We start from the raw sequence: 25,036 nt of genomic DNA, 5'->3' as shown, positions 1-25,036 counted from the left end.
AGACTTTAGCCAAGTTCATCAGATTTCAATCTTCCAAGAAAGAGGCTATTCTGTGGGTCAGGAGCACAACATGGCACGGAGCCCGGCACATCTCCTGGGAGCAGCAAACAGCCCTATCCAGTGACTTGGAGGATGCACGGGGATGGCAGCTCATCGCCGGCTCAGGAAACATCTATAGGTTGTAACACTGGCAGGCGCCCTGTCCCATGCTGGCAGGAGAGGGGGGGCTCTCTCTGATCAGTCTGATCAGCTCGGGGGTAGCTCCCCCTCCTCTACTCTCACACCTGGACACTTAAACCCACATTGCACAGGTCTCGATAAATCATTGAAGACCTCAAGCACTACCAACAAATTTATTAGCTTCAATAAATGATTTGCCAAGCCAGTACAGTGCAGTTCAAATTCCTCTGGCAACAGCAGGGAAGCTCTTCAGTATTTTTCCATCACAGGCAAACGCCATGATGTTAGCAGGCGTTATGGTGTAGGATTGACTCACCGGCCCCTTTCTTCGGGCATACAGTGTCAATAAAGAGGTGATACACAGTGGGTGTTGCATCATGAAGGGAGTACACTCACAAAGCTCCTCACAAGGCTGAGTGGTCTGCTGAAATCCTACCTTTTGCCTGAAGGCTTTCAAAGTGAATTCAGGCAGAGGTTGACGTAACTAATTACATGCACTCATATTACTGAAATTTAGTAGCTCTTTGTGTATTTTTTTTAAAGTTAATCATTTTACTTTTACTTTTTTTTTTGGTGTGTTTTATGCTGTGTTGTACTAAACTACATTTTAAATCATATCCATTACAGAGAACAAATGATCAGTGACAGATTGTGCAACCTGCTTCTACGTTGTTGGTTCTACTTCTTGTCATTTCCAAATTTCACAATAAAAGCTGCACGATGAACAAAAACTGCAGCTGGACTCAACTCAAATGTAGACTCAACCGGCAACAATGTGGAATAAGTGTGGAAAAAGGGGGAAAAATATCAGAGGCTTGGCCTGACAATGAGATCCATGGAGACTCAACCCTCATATTACGTAAGCCAGTAAAGTAAATAAAGTTTATTTATAGAGAACATTTGAAGACAGCTCAAGCTGACCAAAGTGCTATGCAAGAGGACAGCACCTAAATGCTGCACAGGGGATATTAAATACAAAGTTAATGGCAAAAAATAAATCTACAATAAACAACAGGAGGACAAACACAAAGTTATAGACATGACAGCAAATTAAATTTATGTGCTCATTCTACATTTGTCAGCTGAGTCTGGGAGGTTCTCCCTTCAATCAGACATTGATAATTTTGCGCAATGCACATTAAAAAGAATGGAGATTGAATCGTGTTCGCCCATCCTTTCATTACTGCATGGGAGAAAAAATCACAGGTAACACAGTTATTGTTTTGAAAAAGTAACTTTTTTCCTGAATTCATTTTAAATGAGCTACTTGTTGCTTTTACTTCAGTGGACTTTCACAGCAGTACTTCTACTTCTACTTAAGTATCAACAACATCAAATAACAAAGTCACAGTACTTCTACTAGTACTCTTTCCACCAGTGAATGTAGGTGTTAACAATATTACACCATTATCATCTGGCTGCAGGAGTATTCAGAAAGGAAGGTGTAGCTTTTTCCTGTACTGTGGGCATTTAAACTTTAAAACACAATGAAACAGAATAATCATAAAAGAAAGATGAAGGAATCACTATTCTTTTACAATACATGAAGACCTGATTCAGCAGCAGAACAATAACATGAAAAAAAAGTTAAAAAAAAAAAAAGAAAAGATGCATGAATGTTTAATGTAAACGCTATTGCAACAAAGTGAAACATGAGATAAACCAGATTTTATAAAAATTAATTCTTACCACATGTGTTGAGTTAAATCTTTGTATTTTTTTTTTTTTCAGGATGAATCAAACCATAAACAGAGGTAGTAAAAACTTCTTGTCTTGCATCCAGGCGAATAAGAGTTTTATTAGAACTGGACTGAATCCATATCATTTTGACCATCCACATTTTCACATTAACATTTTGAGGTTTTTATGTAGTTTTACTGGCCATGGTGTAGCCAAAAACACTGAGTAAATCTTTCATATGTTTATGGGTTTCTATCCTTTTTATGGGTCCAATTATGGACATTCCTTATTGTTAACCCACATAAGTAGCTGGCAGTGTGCAAGCATGTCAGGGCCAAGGTTGTGTGTTTGTGACACATTGTAAATGATCACATTTGGCCGATGTGACCATGAATTAGAACTTTTATGCGCTCACGTGGTACGCCACCGTCATGCAACTTATTCCTTTTGGCGTCCGCCCAAGCAGTCACAAAGACGAGAGGCTGAATTGGAGGAATCAGTCTTGAGCATAAATGCCGCTGCTCTGAAAGTCCCACACAAGTGACAAAAGCTTTAATTCATTGGGCGCTCATTAGTATGGCACACAACAACAGTGCCCCTCAAAATCGCCACGCAGACACCTCCATTAAAGGGAGTGAGAGAAATGCCACACAAACTCTGCAGGTTATTAGTGTACTCCCAGGGTCTCACAATGAGCTGATATACTTACAGAAACACCCATGGGCCTGCAGATGCACAAGCTACTCAAATATATTAAAGCCTCTGTGAAGTTTTAACCTAGCATATAGTGTCAGGTCTCTACCCAGGCCATAGGGAGGATTAGGATTGATACATGTTTTATACTGAAAAACACTTGAATAAGAACTGCTTCCTCACATGTTTCAACCAACAATATGGCTTAATCATGACATTATTCCAAATGGTTTCATCAGTGTAAGTGTATGGACTCTACACAGAAACATCTAAATTACATTCTCAAAACAGGTAGTTTAGGGTGATGCCTGTTGCTAAGAGTTACAAAGCCTATAGAAATTTTTTGTACAGTGAATGGACACCACGCTGAAAATTCTGTGTTATACCAGTCAGGAGTAAGCATAATAAACCACATGCGTCACTTTTTTTTTTTTTTTTTGCAAAGGCCTTGTTGTCCTCTTTAAAAAGCCTGCATTGTGCCGCTGTGGTTGCCTGCCCACTCCTAACAGGCTTGTTTACGACTCCAGAATATGCATCGTTTTGAATGCCTGTTGAATAAACAAAATTATTCAAAGCCTCCCGACAGGCAGCCGAAGGAACCATCAGTGTGTGCGCAATAAATTCCACAAACTTCAAAGCATGGTTTAAATGTTTTATTGTCAAATAGACAAGAACTACCATTTCCTTAAACAGGAATTTAGAATTGTGTCCAAAAAAAAAAAAAAAAAAAAAAAAAAAACTCTTCAGTTATTCTGAAAAATGCATTGCAACCTGTGGGGGATAATTCAGAAAAATCTGACGCATCAATTCTGAACCTCATTACTTTCATGTGCCTCCCAGTTAAGAAGGTACAGAAACAAGTATACATTTGAATGAACTATCCCATCAACAATCTAGAAAAGCTCTGCAATGAAATGGAGGGTATAAAAAAGCGTTAAAAGATTTACATTAAACTCCAACACTGTGATCTATCTGAGTGCAAAAAAAAAAAAAAAAGATTACATGGCAGTTAAGGCATTCACATTTCCCTAGTGCAAGGAAGCCCAGACCATGAAAGCAGCATCTTCACAAGACATTCAATGACTTATCTAAACATCCATACCTAAATACAGCATGACACAACTATATGGCCCCCAAATTCTCTCTTCAGTATCCTATTCAAGCCTACGTGTGTTTACTTTTGCTGAACACATTGGATGAATCTGGAAACAGGTAGATGCATCAACAAAGTGGCTAGTGTCTTAACAGAACTGTACCTACAGAATGTATATCCCTCTCAAAAACATGTTGACGCAAACAGTCTTTCATCTGAAAAATGTACATCAAATTGTGCGCGAGTGGGAAAATGTTTGTTTTACGAAAAACATCCAGAATATTACAATTTTGTTGATAAAAACGTGTACTGTTAGAAATACCGTGAAGCCAGTCCCAGAACTATCTGTCTTGTTTAGGCATCAACCTCAACTCCACCTCTTTTAGTTTCAAATTGAATGAGTACCACTCAGGAACAGACAGACTACTAATTGTTGAATTGACAAAGTGTATTGTACAAAAAAATTGTAGAAAAGAAGACACCAATGGAGTGTCATTTACATTCAGGCAGAAGTGCGTTTACCCAAGAAACAAAACCCAGCATCCCACTCCCATCCCTCCCTCCCTGTTCAGCACTCCTCTACTACGGTACCAGCCGAGGAGGAGGAATACAGTTTTTTCTTGACAAGCCGGAAACCTGGACTGAGCTTGAGCACGTGCCTGAAGCCCGGGGCGAAGCAGGTGCCCATGAAGAGGAAGTCCCGCAGGCTGGGCCAGGCGCTGCCGTCCTGCTTGAACACTAGAGTCAGCTCGAAAGTGGGCACCACGGTGGCATCGTACACGATGCGCTCCAGCCGCTTGCAGCCCTTGTCCAGCTCCAGGTGAACATACAGGACGCAGCCACGCAGGCCACAAGGCTCGCCCGATGCCAGCCGCAGGACGTCGCGAGCTATCCTCCGCGTCAGCTTCTCTGGTACCAGCACAGAGGAGCAGTGCAGCGTTGTTTTCTTGGCACGTGACAGGCAGTTTTCGAACATCTTGGCCAGCTGTTGACACGTCCTGTCCTCGTTGACATCTACATTCCTCTGCGGTTCGGCCAGGCAGTGATCCCAGAAATCCAGCTCTGGTGGAAACAAAGCAATTTGTCCATTTAGGAAACCATGAGAGGCATCAAAGGAAGCTTTCTGATTAAGCAGCAGCCAAATTTTCAATATAATCAAGTTACTGTGTAGAACAAACAGATATTTTAAGATGTCTACATGCACTGTAGTGATGCTATTATGTTTTTTTCTCCTTAGTCTTATTTAGCTGCCAAACACTATTTGCACCAATCCTCAACTGCAAATGAGTTAAGTGATCTGGCTGTGAGAATTCATGTACTCTCATCCTCTCAGATTGCAATGCCCTCATAGGATGAGTGTTGACACCATCACATATAAGCAAAGCCTGAGACAGAAAAGCACAGCAAGGCTTAGAATGAGGACAAAAACATGACTGGGACGGCTACAGATGACTGACTGTCAAATGCTGAAAGTGGTGTTTGGGAAGGCTGCTGTTGTGCAGACCCAGGCTGAAGGGATGACTTCATCCTCTGTTGACTTGCCTCTGCCCGTCCCCCTCCCCTCCACTGCTGCAGCCATGCACCACACAGGGATAAACAAGCACCCAACTCCACTATCCAGTCACTAGCAGGTTAGCCCCACAGAAAATAAACAACACGCACAAAACAGCCGGTGAACCCACCTTTCTCAATGCAAGCCTGGTCATATCTCCGCTCCACCAACTCGGATATGCACTCGCTGTTTTTGGTCTTTAATGTGCTTGTGGCAACCATGGTGAAAATCTTGCTTGTTCCAGGAGGCGGCGGCTGCTTTCCTTCCCTGTGCTTTAGCCAAGTTACCTGGGAAAACGACGTGACAGCTTCAATGCAGCAGCCGGGGCGGCTTGTTTTTATAGCTCCAAGACGGTCACACAGTGAGTTAACGTGACTAGCTTTGGGACTTTTCAAAATGCCATAATTTATCACTTGGTAACATGACAAGCAACGAAGCCGTGCCAGGTTTCCCCCTCACGCTAACGTTAGGATAAGTTACTCGGCGGTATTAATAGTCGTTAGCACAACATATCCACCTGTATCGCATAACCACTTACCTTACGTTCCCCTGCAGTGGAAAATAAATTAATTTGGAGAGTATCTCATAAATAAGTTCAAACATTCACGGCGGCTCAACCCCCCCGTACCTATCCGACACACACAAACACCCACACGGACACTCTCACACTGCCTGCAGCGCTCCCAACTTGCCTGGGGAGCTTTTATACCCTGGTCGGATTCAGCCGAGCTGCCGCGCTGGCCAATCACAGAGCGCCGTTCGTGGGGGGGAAATATTTACCAAGCAACACCTCCTGTCAGCTGATTGGCTGCTGCGAGGCGTTTAAATGAAATAGCTGACCAGTTGTTTAGGGGCATATTTGTGTTGCTACATGGATGGAGTGGATTTAACTATTTGTTTTGAGGAGGGATGGAATGGAATTGGCAGAATATCTATCTATCTATCTATCTATCTATCTATCTATCTATCTATCTATCTATCTGTGTGGAGAGGATATAGGATATATGCAGTGGCTGATTGCCCTATGTTTATCAGATATCATGCCACGTTCACTCACGTTTTTATTTGCCACTACATCACAAGTTTTAAATAAAATAAGAATCGCAATCCTGGCGGTCTGTGCAGTTCAAAAGAACCCTCCGTTTGACCCTTTAAAGATGTTTTGTGAGTTTCTGATGTGACTGGGAAAAAAGTGGGATTTTATGTTTCCAATGTGTATTTTAACATCAGGCTTACAGTGTTGGTGAATGCACAGTTTTGGCGTGAGACAAGTACAGAACATGAGGTCACGATGGATGTTCACTCATTCTTAAACGTGAAATTCAACTATATGCAGTCATGTTGTTGTTTGCTGTATCAATTATGGGCCAATGTGACTATGAAAAATGAAAGCTCTTATGTCTCTAATCTCTTCAAACTCAAAGAATTAAGAGGAGCAGATGCACACCAAGTAGTTGCTGCTCCAGCCTGAGCTTTATCATTTAGCCCCAAAACATATGGAGGCTGTTACTGTAACCATCCTATTTATACAGAGAGTCAGTGATTGCACTTACTAGGTGAATGGGTGGGAAACAGATACTCTGCAGTATGTTCAAAGAATATACGGTCTACCTATACTTTTGACTGCACACATAGTTCACACATAATAGATAGATAGATAGATAGATAGATAGATAGATAGATAGATAGATAGATAGATAGATAGATAGATACTTTATTCATCCCGAAGGAAATTCACAGTTTTCAGCAGTATCCACAGAGTACAAGATTAATATGTGAGTTCGAAGAATTTCATTGAAATTAGTGAATGTTTAGAAACAACAAAATAAATCTTTAAAAGCTTAGGTAACAGGCTATATTTTCAGCACATTTAGTATTAAAACATAGCCAAAAAATATGGACCAGACGCATTAAGGTGGTGGCCTCTTGGTGGGCATGGAAAGCCCCGAGAATTCAATCAATCCACAAGGTTGTATCTTTATGCATATTGTGGCCTACTGAACCAGCGTCTCATCTTCTAAATGTGTGTGTATGTGTGTGTGCATTTGGCACATTAGAGATTGAGGACAGATGTTCAGCTCCTCAGCAGTTTATCCATAATCATACCCTCTCAACAGTCATTTTCTCCCAGTAACTGGATCTGCCCCCCTCCTGACCCCCTGCAGTCCTGTTGGCTGAGGGTAATGGAATCCAGCAGGCTGGAGAGCGCTTTCCTCCCGTCACATGGGGAGAACTAGATACCCCTTAGAAAAAAAATCACATGCTTTTAGCCAGGGTTGCCTGCCCATGCTGATGTAGGCAAACTGAAGTCCTGTGAGGAAGCCTGAAGGTAAACAAGACTTTTGTCAAAGCGCTGCATAAAACCTACAAACAGCAAGAGAATTTCATGAACCTCGCACAGCACGTGTACGTATACTGTATGTATCATTCGAAGTTCTATAGCTGTGTGAACTATCGAAACACTGAAGCTGGCAGGAGATTATGGCAAATTTCCCCAGATTTCTGGGATTACAGCAAAGCACTGTACTTTATAACAGTGTGGGAGAAGGATAGGGACATCTTTCTATAAAAGTTTCACTTTAAACGTCAGTAATCTCCAGGATGTGGCAACACTATCCAAAGCATGTGTTTTGGACAGTAACTCCTCTGTGTACTGCTTCTGAGATGTCAAATACATTCCAAAGGCCTTAAACACAAGCGAAAAGTTTTAGTAAAATACTTTTTGTCATAACAGTTTTTCTACCTCTTGAAAAGATCAGACTACATTTAGAAAAAGACTGTGGATGGCAAAATCTTTTCCTAAGTTAGTAGCACTGGCTACAGCATAATACTTTTGCAAGTCGTCTTGAATTGTCAGTTCCAATAAATGTATGACTGACAATGGTGAATTTATATATTCTGGTGTTGAGATCACTGCAATGCAACATCAGCTGTCATTTCGTCAGATTTTGACCTAAGTTGATTATACAATGCACCTGTGCTTTAAGTTAAACCTTCTGAGCTGACACATTTTATTGTATCATAAAAAATTAATGAGCAGGAAAAAAACTCAGGATCAGTTCACTTAGATATCTATGGAGGTCAGCTGCAGGTGAAATATTTCAAAGCCCTGAGGACTGAAATCTGGACTGAAATTTAATGTGTATTTCTTGTTAGCTTGTCTTTAAAGCGCTTTTACACACAGCACCTGAAGCCAGTTTCCAGTGTCCTCCACTTATCTGCACATGCTGACACAGTTTGCATGAATGCATGTGCAACCATGATGAATCTATACTGGGATATAACTGTATGTGTAGTGTGGGTCTATGGCAGACAGTAAAATCATAACAGCAGTAGGCTATATGTAGGGCGATGAAATGACCTTATTCACATTACGAGCACTACACAGAGTACACTTGGTTCCCATGCACTGACGCAAGTTAACAAGACACAGTCATATTGCTGTGCTCTAGACCCATAAAAATGCCAATATGACGGAAATCAGTTTATGTGTTAGCTTTAGGCTCGAATTCATTTGAACTTTTGCAGCCGCTAACTATTGCACTTGGAAATGATAATAATTTGGCATCTTTGAACTGCTAGAGAAATCTGCAGAGCGAGTCAGGGTTGGAACAAGATATTTTGGATAGTCTGGATTAATCTGAAATGTGGAGCTCATTATAGTCTGAAGTCCCAAGGTGGATTTTTGCTGACTGTCTCGAAAGCCTGAACAGGGTCTGGTGGGGCAGTCTTCATGATTTTGGCCCTTTAATACTCGCAGTTCCTGCAGAGACGAGTTGGTTGATGAGTTTCATACAGCCGTCACATTTGGGAAATTAATTTTTCGCTAAATATCACCTCTTTAAGTAAGATGTTACCCATGCATTTTAAATGTACTCTACTGGCAGTATTTTTGTTATATGCTGCTGTGTTTGTAACTTTCTGTGCTGCTGCTCCTGTGTAGGTCAGGTCACACTTGTAAAAGACATTTAACCTCAGGGAGTTTAAGCCTTTGAAACCTGAGCAAAATTGGTCTTTCAAAAACTTGGGAAGACAGCAAGCAAATTATCAATAGCCTGAAATTTGCAAGAAATTAAAAGAAGATGACAAGAAAATGACCTGCAAACTGTCCTGTGAGAAATGCCCAGAAAACTATATTTATATTTTATTATAATTTTACATTAAAATTATGTTAGAGAGAAAAATTATTTTCTTTTTTTCCTGGCTTTTTTTTTCAGGACTTTTTTTTCCCCCAGTTCAACTCCCTGTATGTTTTTTTTTTCTTTTTCTTTTTTTTTTAGTTTTCTTTCCTTTGCTTTTTCTTTTTTCTTTTCTTTATTTTTGTTTTGGTCATTTTCACGTTATTTTCTTATAACTTCTTACTAATTTCTGCCTGCTCATTGTCGTTTTCCCCATGTTTTTCAGTGATATTGTCATGCTTCAAAGGGTTGATAACGACTAAATCAATAATCACAAATGGAAAAGTCATGAAATCTGTCATTTGTCTTTGAGAGCAGCAAAATGCAGCTGCTCTGTTGCACACACACTGACAATGAGTGTGAACGAGGGATGACCCACTCAGTAATGTGAGGCACCCCAGCTCTTGACCTTCAGTCTCAGCTCGTAAGGTGAGTCGACCAAAGTCCGCTGGTGAATTCGCTCCATCTGCCAATTCCTGTTTCCCTGAATGAGGCAAAAAATAAAACGTGTTGCGCTTCATGTTACTAATCCACCACAGTTCAGATGAACCCTCTGTTATCCCCTATCAACAGGCCTGGTATGTCAAGCTGGCACCCCTCACCTTTCAGTGAAGCGTGCCTCATGTTGCATCCCCTCCCCCGCAGAATCTGACAGCGGACTAAGCCTGCCTATTTTTTGCTGAGTTGCATTTCTCTAACAGAGGAGATAATTGGTTACATGGTGCAGTAATATTACCAGTGCATCTCATAGCCTTGCTGCTCTGGCACAATAAGCTGGCAAGTCTTTCCATCAAGTCAAGTAAAGTAGGGAATCTTTCTAATATGTTCATGATTTAGTGTCGATTAATTAGCAGGAAGCTGAATAGCAAAGTTTTTTTTTTTTGGGCACAAAGAGCAGCTGGAAGAATAGTTGCTCATTTATGAGTTTTGTCGATTTGCTCCTCCCTTGCTTCTTGGGTTATGCTTAATTTTATGTAAATGCTGCTTCTGAGCTCCGTTTATTGTGCTGTCCTTATCTGCAGAGGCATTTCATTTGAATCATTACTTAACCCACCATTATATTTGATGCTTAATACTAAGTGATGCATATGTTTTTATAACTTATAATCTCTAAATTACTCCGAAGGCTTTGGATGACTTCAGATCAGTGGAGTGATAGACTATTTTATTAGCATTATGTTATGCATCTTATGTGCTCTCATGGATGGAACTTGTAATGCAGCACCTGGCTGTAGTAGATCTGATTTGGCTGTTTAGGGCCTTAGTACTTTATCACAACTGGACTATGGTTGGAGGAGGTCACTGATTGCTGAAAAAAAAAAACGATTGGTTTTTGGCACGAATAGGCAAAGTTAGGCAATGGAACAGACCGAAGGTCACTATGAAGCTCCGTGGACTCTGTTCATTTGACAATCAATGAGGGCTCCAATGAAAGATGGGAAGTTTATCTCTATTATGGTACCAACAAACCATGTGGTGAGCCAAATGTTGGATCAGTTCAAAACAGGACATGATATGAATTTTTAGCTTTTCTCTGGGAACTTTTTTAAAAACAAAAAAGGGAATTCAACACAATCTGAAAAGCAACGATACTTGAATTGACTCAATTTATGCTCAGCAACAAGGCAAAGGGAGGAATTTTCATTGTGGTGAATTGTACCACTGTACTGCACTGCAGCAAATATTACATGCTGAGATTACTTTCACCATTTTTCTGAAGCATGGAGCACTTTTCAGTCAGTGACAAGCAGAGGGCAGCAAGTGGCATTTAAAAAAAAACTGAAAATGGCGCTGCTTGAAATGCTGCTCAAAACTGAAGCCAAGCCAAAAAAGTAGGCTTGCGCCTTCACTTCTGCATTCTGTCTCAGAACTTTGTTCTATTTTCTAATGTTGTTCAGTTAGAAGATATGCTTGAGGATTACCTGGGGAGATTCATTACAGCTCTGATGAGAACTGTGGAGCAAACTGGCTCCAGCGTGGCTCAAGTCCACCAAGTTACACTCAACTTTTTCAGAGGAATGTTTGCAACTTCTAAAGAGCTGAAAGATCTTTTTAACATTTGATACTGACACCAAGCAAAACACAAACAAAAAGAAAAAGAAAACAAATGACAAACACCAACAGTGCTCTCTTGCATGCTTATCCGAGGTTGGAGCCACGTGCAGGTTCAGGCTGCTGGCAGTGAGGACGGGTGAATATTCGGCTCAGAGAGGGAGACTATGCACACCACCGCGGGTGTGTTATATGATGAAGCTGAAAGAAAGGCCTGGCATGGTCCCATGCATGTAACTTAGCTCATACTGCAGCCAGTGCGGAGTTTACTTGTGTGCAATAGGCTCTCTGCCAAGCTCCTCATTCATGGAAAAGTGCCCACAGTGAAAGCTGTCACCCTGTCTCACCTTACAAAGGCCACAGAGACACACAAACACACACACTGTTTTTGAATTAATTAACAATGGAGGTCACCAGAAATGGGAACCGCCTCTTTTTTTATTGATTTAAATACAGTTCAGATGATGTAAAAAAAAAAAAAAAAAACAAACAAACAAAAAACAAACACTCTGTGGAGATTTTTTGACCTGGTTATGAAGTTATGATGTGTTGTGCGTTATGAAAGCTAGAGCAGGCAGGCAGTGAGTGAGTGAGACATTTTGTACTATTTGTCCATTTCTGTTTGACTCCGCTGTCAACAACCTAATGAAACCTCCTCTGCAATAAACACCGCCTTGTGAAGTGGTCAGGGCCAAACAATGCACGGTGCTTTGTCTTCTGCCGACAGCTTGCTCCCTCCAGTGGTGAATAATTGAACAGACAAACAACATGGGGCTGGGATTTGACTATGGATCCTGTTAGCGTGTTAGTGGACGTACTGGGTTGCACAGAGCTCGTTCTTAAGGCAAGAGAAACAACAACAAGCACATTTATCTTGTGCACCTGTTGAGAAAACATTTGGCATGCATACATGAAACTGTAGCATTGTTTCTGAGCCTTTTAACGGTCCAAACAGACTGAAAATGGCTCATTTTGAAGCCCAGTGTACCAGTCATTATGGTATTTCATTTAAAGCAAAGATGATTTTATACATGTGTAAAGGAATACACATGTATAAAATCATCATCTTTGCTTTAAATGAAAAAAAAAAAAAAAAACGAAAAAACGAAATAAAACCTGATAACAACTCCAAAGCTGCCTTTATTTAGTATATCATGTTTATTTGAAATACATGGCTCGGGATTTAAAAAGAAGTTGAATCATTTCAGAAGTTAGATGGTGGAACTATAACCGTTGAACACATTTATCCTTCCATCCAGTGCAGTGATCCATGGTGTATGTAGATCCATTCTCAACTGGTTTAATACCTTACAGATCAAAGCATCCATAACTGAAATATTATTTTTAATAATTTACTCTGGATGTCAAATCAAAGCAAAAGACAATGAACCAGTTTAGGAAAAAATCTAATGCAACCAAACTGGGTTTTAGGAGTGATTTAATGATGGACAAGAGCAACAACTACAGTCATATGCCATTCAGGAACATGCGAAAGCACTTCCAGAATTTTTAAATACATACAGCCCTCTGCCGTCACTGTACTGAATGTAATATTTTGTCAAAAATACACCAAAACACCGTAAGTGCACAGAGCAGAGAGCAAACAAAGTTGCTTGTGATGTTATGGTAAAGCAAGACGAGTCTGCTGGTTCAACAAAAGATTCCAATCAAGAAGCAGAGAGGACATGTAAACTACCACATCGAAAACAAAACTTAACTTAGATACATACAGTAAAAAGTGAAGAGACAGCGATGGGGCACTTACAACCTCTTTTGGAGAAGATGCACAACAATACAAATCTAAGCAATAACAAATGAATGCCGTCATAATCCACAAAACAACAAAAGGTAGATAAACGATGGGCAACAAGCCATCCAAAGACAAGGAGAGTAATAAAAACAACAACTATGAAACGAACAATGATTTATTACATCAAATATGTGATAGATGTGAACTGAGTGCACTGTACAAAAAAATGTGTTTGTAGCCCAACTTGTAAAAAGGCAAGAGCTGTGGCAATACATAAAGGTTTGTCTTAGTCAACAGTATACTGAAATAAATCAGTGAGCTTATAGATTCAGGTTTTATTTAACATAGTCCTCAGACAATAATGCATCTGCTTAGTGTATTAAAAAAATCTACATTATCAATTCAAAGAGACTGGAGAACTAGGATTGTATTTATTCATTCTTAGAAGAATTATAATATAGAATCCAAAGCTTGGTGCATATGATTTTCAGTCTGACTCTGTGACTAGGAGCTGAGCTGATTAGCATTCCTGTTGTAATATATTTAATACACCCTGGACCCATATTTATCAAGTCTGATTTATAATATAAAGTCATGAGGAACAAGCTTACTCACTCTGAGGTTTATGATCACAGTCAGTGAAAGCTTACAGTATATGGTGCAAGTGAAGGTGAATTTCATGGACAGGACTATTTGAGTGTTCTTTCTTAAAAAAAAAAAAAAAAAAAAATCCTAAGTGTTCAGCATACAGAATCATACACAAACCCAGGTTCAACATTTTCCAAATCACAACACGCCTTTCTCCACTTCAAACTTGATTTCTGTCAGGTTTCAGTATTTAAGACATACAAACATCCGAGCAGTTCCTCCTGACCATCAGTGTGTGGGCGACGGGTCTGACTCATCCTCCGGTCGATCTCAGTCTGACTGGTCCTGCCCTTGTTTTTATCTTGCAGCCGCTGAAACACATAATAAAAGAAGCAGCTGTTGATTGAGGAGTCGGCTAAAATCAAAACTGATCTTTTTAAAACCTGAAAATGAGATTTCAAAAATTCACTGGGTTGTTTCCTTGTAGGGACGGGACAATATATCACAATTTAAAGAAATGTGACAATAAGTGTCATGCTGGAGTGAACACAAATGAGCTGGCTTGCCTATTAGTTTCACAGGGTCTCCACTGACATTATGACATTTTTCAAGGAAAATAATGTTTAAATTGTAATAAGTCAATGCAAGTGATTTGTGGCTCAGAGCCCATATCACATTCTGAATTATATCAGGAGATAAGCTTATTGTCCCGTGCTTATTTAAGAAGTTTGCATTGTGGCCCCAGACTGACCTGAGAAACCCTCTTGCATTACTTCATCCCGCCTCCAGGTGTCACTGTTGCACCAGTTATGTGACAATAAATGAGCGTGAGTAAGAGGTGGTGCCTTTTAGAAAATTTGCCACTCATGGTCTGCTTCAAAAGGTCATCTGGTGCACTTGTCTGCCACATTTTTTCATGCCAAATAGCCTTTATAGTTACTAGATCAATGCATTTAATTTAGACAAAACAGGATTGTGATTATACAGTATATCATGGCTTTAACTGTTAAACTGTTAAACCCCAAAAGGTTTGAATAACATCACCCTAAAAAATCATGAACATATGAATGTCTCAGTTTAATAGCAAAAAGTCTGATAAGACATTTCAAGCTCTTAATATCCTGCCTTTGTGTGCTTGAGCTACTGCAGTGGAAATGGGCACTGCTCAAAAACGTCCATAAATATTGATGTAAAATAAGAATTTTAAAAATGCAGTTAAAAAGACTAAATAGGCCCCAACATCATAAACACTCTCTTCCTCACAAAAATTCCTAAAGCCTGACTCCATTTCCCTCTGTTGCTTACAGTTAAGTAATCTAAGCCTGATTGTATTAGGAAAGCAGGGTAGGGGATTTTAGTGGTCAGATTTTTTTTTTTTTTTTTTTTTTTTTTTTTTACATGAGTGGGGTGGAGTGGCTGTAAATATGTGTACAAACCACATATCACACATGCACACACGTGGACGTGCACATGCAATCTCACCTCCCCCACCACCAACCCCTCCACACACACACACACAGTCTGAGCCACGCTGACATTTGCTGCCTGCACAATAGCTCCCGTCCAAAATAATCTGTGTTTATGTGAGGAAGTCCCTATCTTTCAGCTCCTGCTGGTAGTTCGAGGGCGGGGGCACGAAATCACAGGAAACACCTTCCCTTGTCCGGCAAAGCCCAAAGCCCAGTGCGGGAACGTGTACAATGAGATATTAAAAGCTCCCAACTTCTCTGAAATGATTGTAAGTGTGTCTGGTGAAGCAGCGTTAAGATGGATGGAAGAAGACAGCAGGAGAAGCACTTAGAAACTGATTTCATTATAGTTGCAGGAAATCTGTGGAAAACAACGCACCATTTTCCTCTGCGCCTGATGACTTCACCCCGAGAAGCATGACTCCATCTTTGGTGCTGTCAGGCCTGCTCTGGAAAGAGGCACTGTGTAGAGGCAAAGAGGCAAAGAGAATGCGAATGAATCCTTTCACAGTTCAGACCTTTAAAAGAGAGTCCATATCTAGAAAATTCAATTATACTCACTTTTCAGTGCCATTGTCAATGGTTTCTGTTGAAAAGTGGACAAGAGAAGACTTCTGTCAACAATTTTTTTTTTTTTTTTTTTTTTTTTTTTACAGATATCTGAGTCCTACTGACATGCAGTGATATTGTATGGTGCGTCTCAGTGCACTGTGCATTCTCCTCATACACACATTCAGACATTAATACCTGTGTGGTCGTGGACTTTCATGCATTTGAATTTGAGAAGGAAGACGACAGCAGCCACTCCCACTGCGAGGACAGGCAAGAGAATCCACAGCAGCTTTTTGTCTAAGGAAAAAATGGGTGGAGACCACCATCAACATCAGAACAGCTTACCTTGTGAATGTTAAAGATGTGAAAAGTGTTTGATGAAATGTTGATTGGTCTAATGAGGACGCTATAATTTAAATTAAGTCAGAATTTTTTTAACTGAAACCACTTTGACAAAACTTGTCAGAAATGCCACATTTTGACAGAATTGAAAATAACTGATTTGCCTGTTGGGGACACTATAATTAAAGGTCAACATTACGAATTTTTAAAGGCCTTTGAGAAACTGCTACACCACTGCTTTGGCGCTTTGGTCTGTGTTTAAAAAAAAAAAACACACTGATAGGGGCTGTATATAATTAAAGGTCAACATTTTTACTGAAATGTGATATTCTAGATATCACTAACCGAATTTTGACACAACATGAACGGATGATGCCTTTGGACACTGTGATATGGAGTTTAAAGAGTTATTCATTGGCCGCGCATTGGATATGCTCTTCTCTAATTAAAGGTCAACATTTCAAACTTTGAAAAGTCAAAAGTGCTGCATGTGCAGTACAAATTGTAATGATGCTTGGAGAAAGGATGCATCTTGCTGCTGACTGACCCACGGGGTGACTGCAGCATTTAGGGGACTGTATGTGTCAATATTGAAAGTGGGAGCACACAACGGTCCATCTGACCACATACCTGATTTGGAAGGCGGTTCTTTTCCACTGTGAGGACCTGGAAAAGCATCCCAAAGTATTTTTAGTGTACTGCATGATTGTGAATAAATAATGACTGAATAGGAAATCTGTTTCTTCCATGCATTTGATGTGTACCTGTGTGTAACTTACCATTCTTTTCTGTCTTTGTGGTGTCGTCTTTCATTTTCCCTTCTCCAGAAACTAAAACAGATTTAAGTCACATTTGTAACAATCACAGTGAATCTAAATTAAATTTATTGTGTTCTTGAAAACAACGTTCTTGTAAATGTAAACCACGGACACTCATAGGGCTGTTAAGTGTTTGATGAATGACACACATGAAGTAATCAGTGTTACTGGTTTGTGTCACATGATCATAACTGATGTTCCCCTTTCAAGTCAAATTTAATTCATGGATAAATTTGTGGGCATATTATACAAAAATGAAGAAAAAAAACTGAAAAAAGAAGCAAAATTTCAAAGACTAAAAAACGGCAGCTGTATCCTGAGTTACTTTACCTGTGGTGGGAGCAACACTTGGAGCACCTGGAAAACAATAAAGACAAATAAATACATCATCATTTTGAGTCACATACAACATATTTTAGTTTCATCTTAGCTGTTTTGCTTCTGAAGGAAACTGATCATTGGACACAGTTTTTACAGTTATTTGTATAAAGTGATTCATCTGTAGTTGAGTAGAAAAAAAAGAGGTGATATAATTTCATAACAGTGCATACCGTTGTCTGGTGTTGGGGTTTTCTCGGTGCTCAGTGGAATGATTCCTAAATCTTGAAATAGGTAGGTTGGTAGTTATTTCTTTGCTGATTTTGAAAACTGTAATAATCAGTGTGTCACATTTGCCTCTGCAGCCTCCACTGACACCCGCTCCACATCTCACTCTGTCCCACACTAAGCTGTTGTCACTCCCCCAGTGGCTCTCTCCCTCTCTCTCCCTGTGTGTGTCTGTGATTGTGAGAGTAAACACAGCGACTCATCTCCCATCACTCCAGTCCTGCCTACACTCTGTTCACCCACCAGGGCACCATCAGATTGCAATCTCGGCTACCAGTCAGTTACCTACGCCTTGAGCCATTCCAAGTTTGTGCAAATCTGCAATTCTGTTTGCTATCTGTTGCCTGCTCCCATGTTCCTCCCCCAGCTCTCTTGTTCCTGCAGTTCCTTGTGCTCCTGCCTCCGGCTCCTGCCTTCAACCCTGCACCCTAACCCTGGATTTCCCCCCGACACAACCTCTGCTCATCCTTGCTGACACTCAGCTCTGCTCTGTCGCTCTGCCTCAGCTCAGCCCAGTGCAGTTTGGAGCCACGACCTCATCCCTCTCCTCTGCCTCAGCTCTCTTCATTCCACCTTGCCCTTTGAACTTGGTTTCACCATATCCCCCTACATTACATAGTCTTTCGAAAAAGCAAACAAGATGTTGGAATACAATAATAATAATAATGATGATAATGATGATCAGATTTTCTTGGACAAAGTCTCCTCTCACCTGACACCACATTAATCTGGGAGGTCTCGGACGAGTTGCCTTGGTTTTCTGGAGTCTCGTCTTTGAGTGTCATGCCATCCCCTTTGTCTGCTGAAGGTAACAGACACATGAAGGAAATGCCATGTAAATATGCGAGGCATGATGGGGAATGAATAGCTAAGAACAATATGGTTAACGTCCAGATTATTTTCCCAGATATTTCCAGTTTGGTCTGGAATTAAATCTGCTTGTACTTTGAACAGTTTGAAACAACTTGAGGTGTTTAGGTTGGTTTTTTCTGAACCTGTGGCTTCTACTTATTTATCTTCATTTTGTACTGTTTTTTCTTCATTCATTTATTTATCAGCTAAAACCCAGTGTAAGTTGGCCAGAATGGTTTATATGATTTCTACTGACTCAAGGTCTAATGTCTGTGCTCTGATTTTACTTTCTTCTTCCTCTTCTTCTTCTTCTTTTAATGGACACAGTTCCAGTAGTCAGTCCAAGCTGAAATACAGGCATAATGTTTTCCAGTTCCACTGACTTGTTTCTCAAGCTTTAAATCAAAACTGAAAATCAATCCAAAACGTTTCTCTGTGCATTTGATGTTGAAACACCAAATTGCCAAAATTCTCAACCCCATCATGAAACTGAAGAAAGCTTTGATATCAGCCACAAAAACTCTCAGGGAATCAATGATGCTTATATCACTGGATTTTCCAGTCAAATACAGCTGTGTGTCATCAGCAAAGTAACAAAGTCAAATATGTAGTTAATTCAGTTCTGGAAAAAGACTAACTTTCATGATCCTTTGCTAGAGCTGGGGGTGTAGTGCCCACATCCCTTGGCTGCGCTGATCCTGTTGCTTGCAGAGGCTTAAGAGTTGTGAGCACAGGAGCACTGGGGGTTGTAATCTTCTCTTTCACTGGAACTACAAGACAATACAAATTAAAGTCAGAATAACTGCAGTCAAATAGGGGAGACAGAAGGATGGTTGAAACGCTGTAAAGCTGTAATGAATTCCTCAAATCAGGAGCAAGCTAGGAATAAAGCTGAAAGGAGCATATATGCCGCTTTTCAGACTCATGAGGAAAATAAAGAGGCTGTGAAGAAATATCTCCAAATTTTTGATTTTGAGTATTTTACCTCATTTTATTTATTTATTTTTTTTGGATAACATAGTCTGTTTTGCCATCAGCATTATCAAACTTAGATCAATCAAATCATCTTAACTTATCCATATATTGCAAAACTCTACAGAAGTACCTTCTGCTTTGCTCTCAGTTGCTGTTTCTCCGGATTTAGCAGGAGCAGAAGCAGTTACAGGAATTGTTGTGGCTGCTGGTGTATTTGTTGGTACTGTCGATCCTGTAGATAGACACATTGAAATTGAGCTACACTGTTAAAATTTGCATAAGATCAGTTAAGTTAAAATGAAGCCAAAACCTAACTAATATTTATGGTCTGGTTGACTGCAGAGTCAGAAACACAAAGAAATCGCTGTAATATCAGTGGAGACGGGCTTTCACAGGGGAAGAAAAATTGTTGTGATGTAGAAGTGTAACATCTTGGTAGTTTTCCTCAGCCTACAGTTACCATATAGCAGTTTATTCAGTGGGGATGAGCTCTGGAGACATGAGACAATGAAATGCATCATAAAAAAATCTGGGTAAACTAAATGCAAAAGTACTGAAGTGGTCATCTTACCCTTATTTTGTCCCCCTTCAGTGTCTGCTTTTGCTGTGGGCTTTGTTTCTTCCACTGTTTCATCTGTCTCGTCTGATAAAACTGGAAAACAGAGATGAAACTGTCAACTTTAAAAATGTGATGCAATGACAAACAGTTCACAAGTTTGAAATTGGGTTTTAAAAAAATTGACAAATTATGGGTTCCCACTGACAGGAGAGATAATTGCTGACTCCCCTCATCCAGCTACAAGGTGTTGTCCATTAAGTTACAAATGTGACTGATCCCTATTTGTGATGTTTTATTAATCACTGAGGAAGAAATTTGTCTTAAAGGTCAACCGTCAGCTGTGGCTCATAATGCATCTAGTCAGAAATACAACCTGATTACACAGAAATATGTGAAATGAACACAACGTTCTTGACCAGCCTTAAATTGTATTATTAGAAAAAAAAAAATGCCCCCATCATGAAAAAGTCAGCACCAGTTTGTCTGTGAGAGAACATTTCCTCAGAGATTACCCCTTTTTAGGATCAGACGGTCTTCACATATTTGCATCGTTCCTGTTTGGCACGCTTTGAAAGAGCTAGCGTCTGAGACAAAGCCCGCATGTCAGACTGAGGATGACAAATCAAGATAGTGGCGGTGGCTGAGGCGTGAGGAGGTGGATATCCTCTGGTGGCAGCCCGCGGCGGTGTGAAGCTGCATCCTGTCCCACACACACTATTGTTGTCCCTTGACCTGCGCAGCTACAAGGCCTGGGACAAACTTCCTGGCCTCACCCCTGTCAGCTGCAATTTGGCTAAACACCCGTTTCCAGCCCTCATGTTTCACAGCGAGGTGGTCGTTGAAGAGCTGACCCTTGGGTTCCAGCGGTGACCACATGCCGCTCTGTCTGCCTTTATGAGCCTCATCAGAGCTGTCAGCAGCTGAACCCTCCATATCGCTGCAGATGTGCTATTCTTCATGACTACAGTGCGACACACATCAGTGGACGTGAAACTGAATGCCAAAGGGGTCAGGTTGCAGTCAAATTCCCGATTTTTTTTTCCAGCTTTCAAAGAGTTCTTTTTTGATTTTCCCCACACAAACCAGTTGGTGTGGTCGGATTTTCAAAATGAGGTATGAAAATATCACTTATTGTTATATTTATCCCACAAAATTCACAGATTATTGGCCATCTCTTAAACCCCCCAAATCCCCTGGCCATTCTGATTCTTTCATCTCAGCGGAGACAATTGTAATTGTCTCTGTATTTTGTTTTTTTCTTTGTGTTGTGGCACAAACAAAAGCTCCAACACTTGGGTGCAGATGTCCTGGCAGGGAACGCAGTGACCGTGGCGTGGGTATTTCCTTCAAATGTTTACAGCCTAAATGCTTGGAGCAGCTTTGCCTGCCAGTTGGGACGTTTCACTCTCAGGACAATGATCTCTCTTCTCTGTGAGAGAGGGAGCAGTTTGGTTCCCACTGGCTATCTGCTGTTAGATCACCTATCTGGCCTGAGCAGAGCAGTTAAAGGTTCTTTTGGATGTGTGCCCGGCTTTGCAGAAGAAAACAAACAGTCAAGAGCCACCCTCCTTTTCCTTTCCTTCAACCAAGAAACAACATTCATTTGTCACTCCTTGATATATTTTCATTTCTTAGGGTGGGTCTCAGGGAACAGGCACAGGGGAGAATGCATTTTTACATACATTTAACCTTAAATCAGCTACTTTACTTGTGGTATTTTTTCACTTTTTTGTGCAAAAGTCTTCCCAATCAGAATTGCATGCCTGTATCCCCCCAACCAACACACACAAGCACACACGCATATGCACACACACACACACACACACACACACACACACACACACACACACACACACACACACACACACACACACACACACACACACACACACACACACACACACACCTCTTATCTCAACTTGGACAAACGGAAATACACTCTCAGGCTACATGCCCCCAAGGTAATGTTCAAAGTGTGAGAGTGTCTTTTGTGAAACACTGTGATACTCCTCTGGATCTTATCTTTGCACATACCAGGACAAAAGTAAATACCGTGGGGAGAACCAGAACAAGTAGAAAATAAGCTTAATTGGCAATCATTTGACCAAAAACGTAGACAAATACTGCCACGCAATCTCAGGAAATGTAGAAAACCTTCTATTAAAGCATTTATATTCCTAGAAAAATTGAGACAATTGGCCTGACAAAAACTGAGATTGTGCAAGTGGTTCTGGCATGAGCAAATAATTTGCCATTTAAAGATATTGGAGTCCATTTTATTTTTACTCTCTAATCTAGTATTTACTAGTTTGAGGGCCCTGTCTAAGCTGCAGTGACAATTCTTTGCAGCAAGGCTTAGTCTGGTTGATCCTCGGTAAAAGAAAGCTGCGAACATCCATTGAAGGCCCTTAGCTCTGACTGTCACACTCACCTACAACATGTGAGCCCAACAAGAGGAAATGTGAATTGTTCTCTTACCTGTTGTGAGGAAGTGGAAAGACACTACGAGGAGGACGAGCACCCTGACGGTCTTCATGGTGATTCCGCGGCCGTGAAGTCCTCCGAGTCTTTCCCCAGACCAGAACTGAACAGCCAGTGATAAAGGTGTCCAAGCTCGAGCGCTCCGCCGCTGATGCTTATTTTGGCACTTCCTTTAGATAAAGAAGGGGAGGAAATACGCTAGCTTCCCCTCCTGACGTATGGTGGCTGGCTGGGGAGACCAGCACAGGACCCACTTGACAGGAACTCAGCTTAGGATTGTTTGAATGGATCCCCAACTTCTGTCCCTTATTTTTTCCTGCTCTTGCTTTGCAAGGCCAACATGACAAGTTGGTAGGAAACTGGGAGGAATCTGACACTCATATAGACACTTATAGTTTGATTTGTAATCACCCAGGTCAGGGATGTCACTGCTGTTTTGAAGGAGTAGGCTTTGGCAAAAATTTATTGTATTTGGTATTTTCTTAGTCGGTATAAACAAGAATGTAGAGGACTTCATTTTCCAAGAAGTGTCACTGGAACATAGTGGTTGCATTTCCAATCCTTATTGACTGAGGAGGGAGACCTAATTGGTTTTAGTGCTGGAAATTATCGAACAACCTCTACTTCCAGTCTGAGCAAAAGCTGTCACTGATTAATACCAATTTCAGTGCATGCACCAACAGCACAGTCCACGGGAGCTGCTCAAATACCGGCCATAATGTTTCATGATTTTTCATGAACAGTGGCTTCATGCAGACGACTTGGCTAGGTCACCACATTGTTTAGGCTCAAATCAATACACTTGTTTTAGCAGCTGTGCTGCAGAGGCTCTCATAAATCAAGTTATTTTCATCTTGGTGATTTGGAAACAAAGATCTGATGCAAAGAAATGCAGGTGGATACTCTTGCCACTGAGATCTTATGATACATGAAATCAAAGTTGCCAGTTGAGGTGACCAGAGTGTTGTGGCAATAGATGGCATGCAGAGTGCAATCTGTTTCTCCCAGTCTCTGTTATCAAAACCAGTCGGGAACTGATATTTTTGGACATTTCTGAGACCTACCCAGATCTTTCTGTTGCTTCAAACTGTCAGCAATTTCAGTGGAAATGCAGTCAATTGTTACTCATTTCATAATGAGTAAAGACTCCAGTGACTTCAAATTGTTCCTTTGGGACTACATAACATACAGAAGCCAATGCCAAAGCTCTGGTTCTCCCAAAAACAGGATGTCAAAGTTCATTTCCTTCCATCTGGCACTGTGTCTCGACTTCAGCTGAACAGAGCAGAGAAAAGACCTTCAGAAATAAGATGCAAATAAAAAAAAGGTGGCTAAATACTAAATCCATTAGGTGGTGTAGTAGAATAACTAATCTGAGGAACTGATTTTGGAAAACAGGGGTGATTTTTGATCATCATTGTTACATAAAATAATCTTTCAGAAGCCACACTAAGTTTCATTATAGGATGATAGGATTTTTTTTGGTTTGTTTTTTTGTTTTTTTAAATTTCAGTGATTTGAAATTATTCTGATTCTCAGTGGTGCAAATTAACATTCATCTTCATGCATTTTCTTGATAAACAAACATTTCTCATAAGAATAAATGCCACAGAGGCAGAATAAATTGTACTGCTTGAGTTAAAAAAAAAAAAAAAAAAAAATCAGTGAAAAGTGAATTTTGAACTTTTGAGTCTTCTGCGTAGCAATCCGTGTTTCGTAACGCCATCAAGAGGAAGGCTGCACGTTTGTTACTATAAACACAAAGATGTTTGCGCAGTCTTGGCTTTGTCTTCACACTTTAATCAGAGAAGTTTCTAAGGTTGACCCAGAGGAAACACCTTTGTTATGTGGGATTGCCAAGCTGCTATTTCCCATGTACATATCATGCAGTCAATGCCAAAGCCCTTTGTTAGCTCCCCTACAGCAAACCTACAGTTGCTGAGCTGTATTTAACAGTGAAATGTGCCAACTGTGAGCCCACCATCTCTTCAGGGACATTTTTCTTTCTGCCTTACTGTAGCCCATAATGATCCCATTGCAGGGGGTTTGATAAGAGTCGCTGATCAAAATCAATGACTCACCAGTTACTTTGCCTGGTGCTGTGATTTCCTGTTTTTGAACTTTAATTTCTGGCCCGTACTCTGTTTTGAAAGCTGTGCAGGAGACAAGCTCCATCATTGTTGCAATTTCTACTGGTCAGTGATTGGGGTCAATAAAGGGCAGGGTCATGTAGAAGAGAGCTAGAAATCAAGTTTACCCTTGAAAGGTTGTTGAGAGGCTTTCAGTCATCTCTTTCCTCCTTAAATTACCAGATGTGAAGAAAAGAATATGACTTTATTTTTGGGAGCAAGTTTGTCTTTGGTTTTCTTGCATTTTGAATGACTGTGGGCGACAGTAGTTTCTCTAATATCTTATTGTTTATCACACAATTAGCCCTGCAATGCAGCTCCATACAGCCACCATGCAAAAAGCCTAAAGGATTTTTTTTTTTTTGTCAGTTGTATTACTTTTTATTTTTTATGGTTGCATATTCATCGGCAGAGAACTGAGAGTACGACAGCCTGACTAAGTCAAACACACACGCACGCACAGGCACACACACGAAAAGCAGCTTGA

At 40.6% G+C, this 25,036-nt stretch overlaps 2 protein-coding genes across 4 annotated transcripts; both read right to left on the bottom strand.

The window, feature by feature from the left end:
* Positions 1-3,191: 3,191 nt before the first annotated feature.
* LOC115376841 (DNA damage-inducible transcript 4-like protein) lies at positions 3,192-5,875 on the bottom strand. The gene is made up of 3 exons (XM_030076636.1): positions 5,737-5,875; positions 5,329-5,485; positions 3,192-4,708 (listed from the first exon to the last, which is right to left on the bottom strand). The coding sequence occupies exons 2-3, from the start codon at positions 5,417-5,419 to the stop codon at positions 4,215-4,217; spliced, it is 585 nt and encodes a 194-aa protein (XP_029932496.1). The 5' UTR covers positions 5,420-5,485; positions 5,737-5,875; the 3' UTR covers positions 3,192-4,214.
* Positions 5,876-12,849: 6,974 nt separating this feature from the next.
* LOC115376840 (mucin-2-like) lies at positions 12,850-22,577 on the bottom strand. Of its 3 annotated transcripts, none has more exons than XM_030076632.1 (13): positions 22,418-22,577; positions 19,952-20,032; positions 19,511-19,612; positions 19,044-19,175; positions 18,266-18,355; positions 17,499-17,549; positions 17,278-17,304; positions 16,909-16,959; positions 16,760-16,795; positions 15,983-16,084; positions 15,797-15,821; positions 15,615-15,697; positions 12,850-14,137 (listed from the first exon to the last, which is right to left on the bottom strand). In XM_030076632.1, exons 1-13 carry the CDS (start codon positions 22,473-22,475, stop codon positions 14,124-14,126), a joined length of 852 nt encoding a protein of 283 aa, XP_029932492.1. In that variant the 5' UTR covers positions 22,476-22,577; the 3' UTR covers positions 12,850-14,123. The 3 variants fall into 3 exon arrangements, with proteins under 3 accessions (XP_029932492.1, XP_029932494.1, XP_029932493.1); XM_030076634.1 differs by having other exon boundaries at positions 17,499-17,543; XM_030076633.1 differs by having other exon boundaries at positions 18,266-18,352.
* Between the last annotated feature and the right edge of the window lie 2,459 nt (positions 22,578-25,036).

This window comes from Myripristis murdjan, chromosome 18 (genome assembly GCF_902150065.1).
Source record: "Myripristis murdjan chromosome 18, fMyrMur1.1, whole genome shotgun sequence".
NCBI lineage: Eukaryota > Metazoa > Chordata > Actinopteri > Holocentriformes > Holocentridae > Myripristis > Myripristis murdjan.
Note: the sequence above shows the minus strand (reverse complement) of the source record. Positions and strands in the feature narration are given on the sequence as shown.

Bases quoted from the DNA above. Each gene is read 5' to 3' on its own strand.
- LOC115376841 (XM_030076636.1), bottom strand. From the start codon at position 5,419: ATGGTTGCCACAAGCACATTAAAGACCAAAAACAGCGAGTGCATATCC. The intron at 4,709-5,328 runs GTGGGTTCACCG...TGTTTCCACCAG, and splicing joins CCAGGCTTGCATTGAGAAAG to AGCTGGATTTCTGGGATCAC.
- LOC115376840 (XM_030076632.1), bottom strand. From the start codon at position 22,475: ATGAAGACCGTCAGGGTGCTCGTCCTCCTCGTAGTGTCTTTCCACTTC. The intron at 20,033-22,417 runs GTAAGAGAACAA...TCTGTTTTCCAG, and splicing joins TTTCCACTTCCTCACAACAG to TTTTATCAGACGAGACAGAT. The intron at 16,960-17,277 runs GTAAAGTAACTC...AATCTGTTTTAG, and splicing joins AAGTGTTGCTCCCACCACAG to TTTCTGGAGAAGGGAAAATG.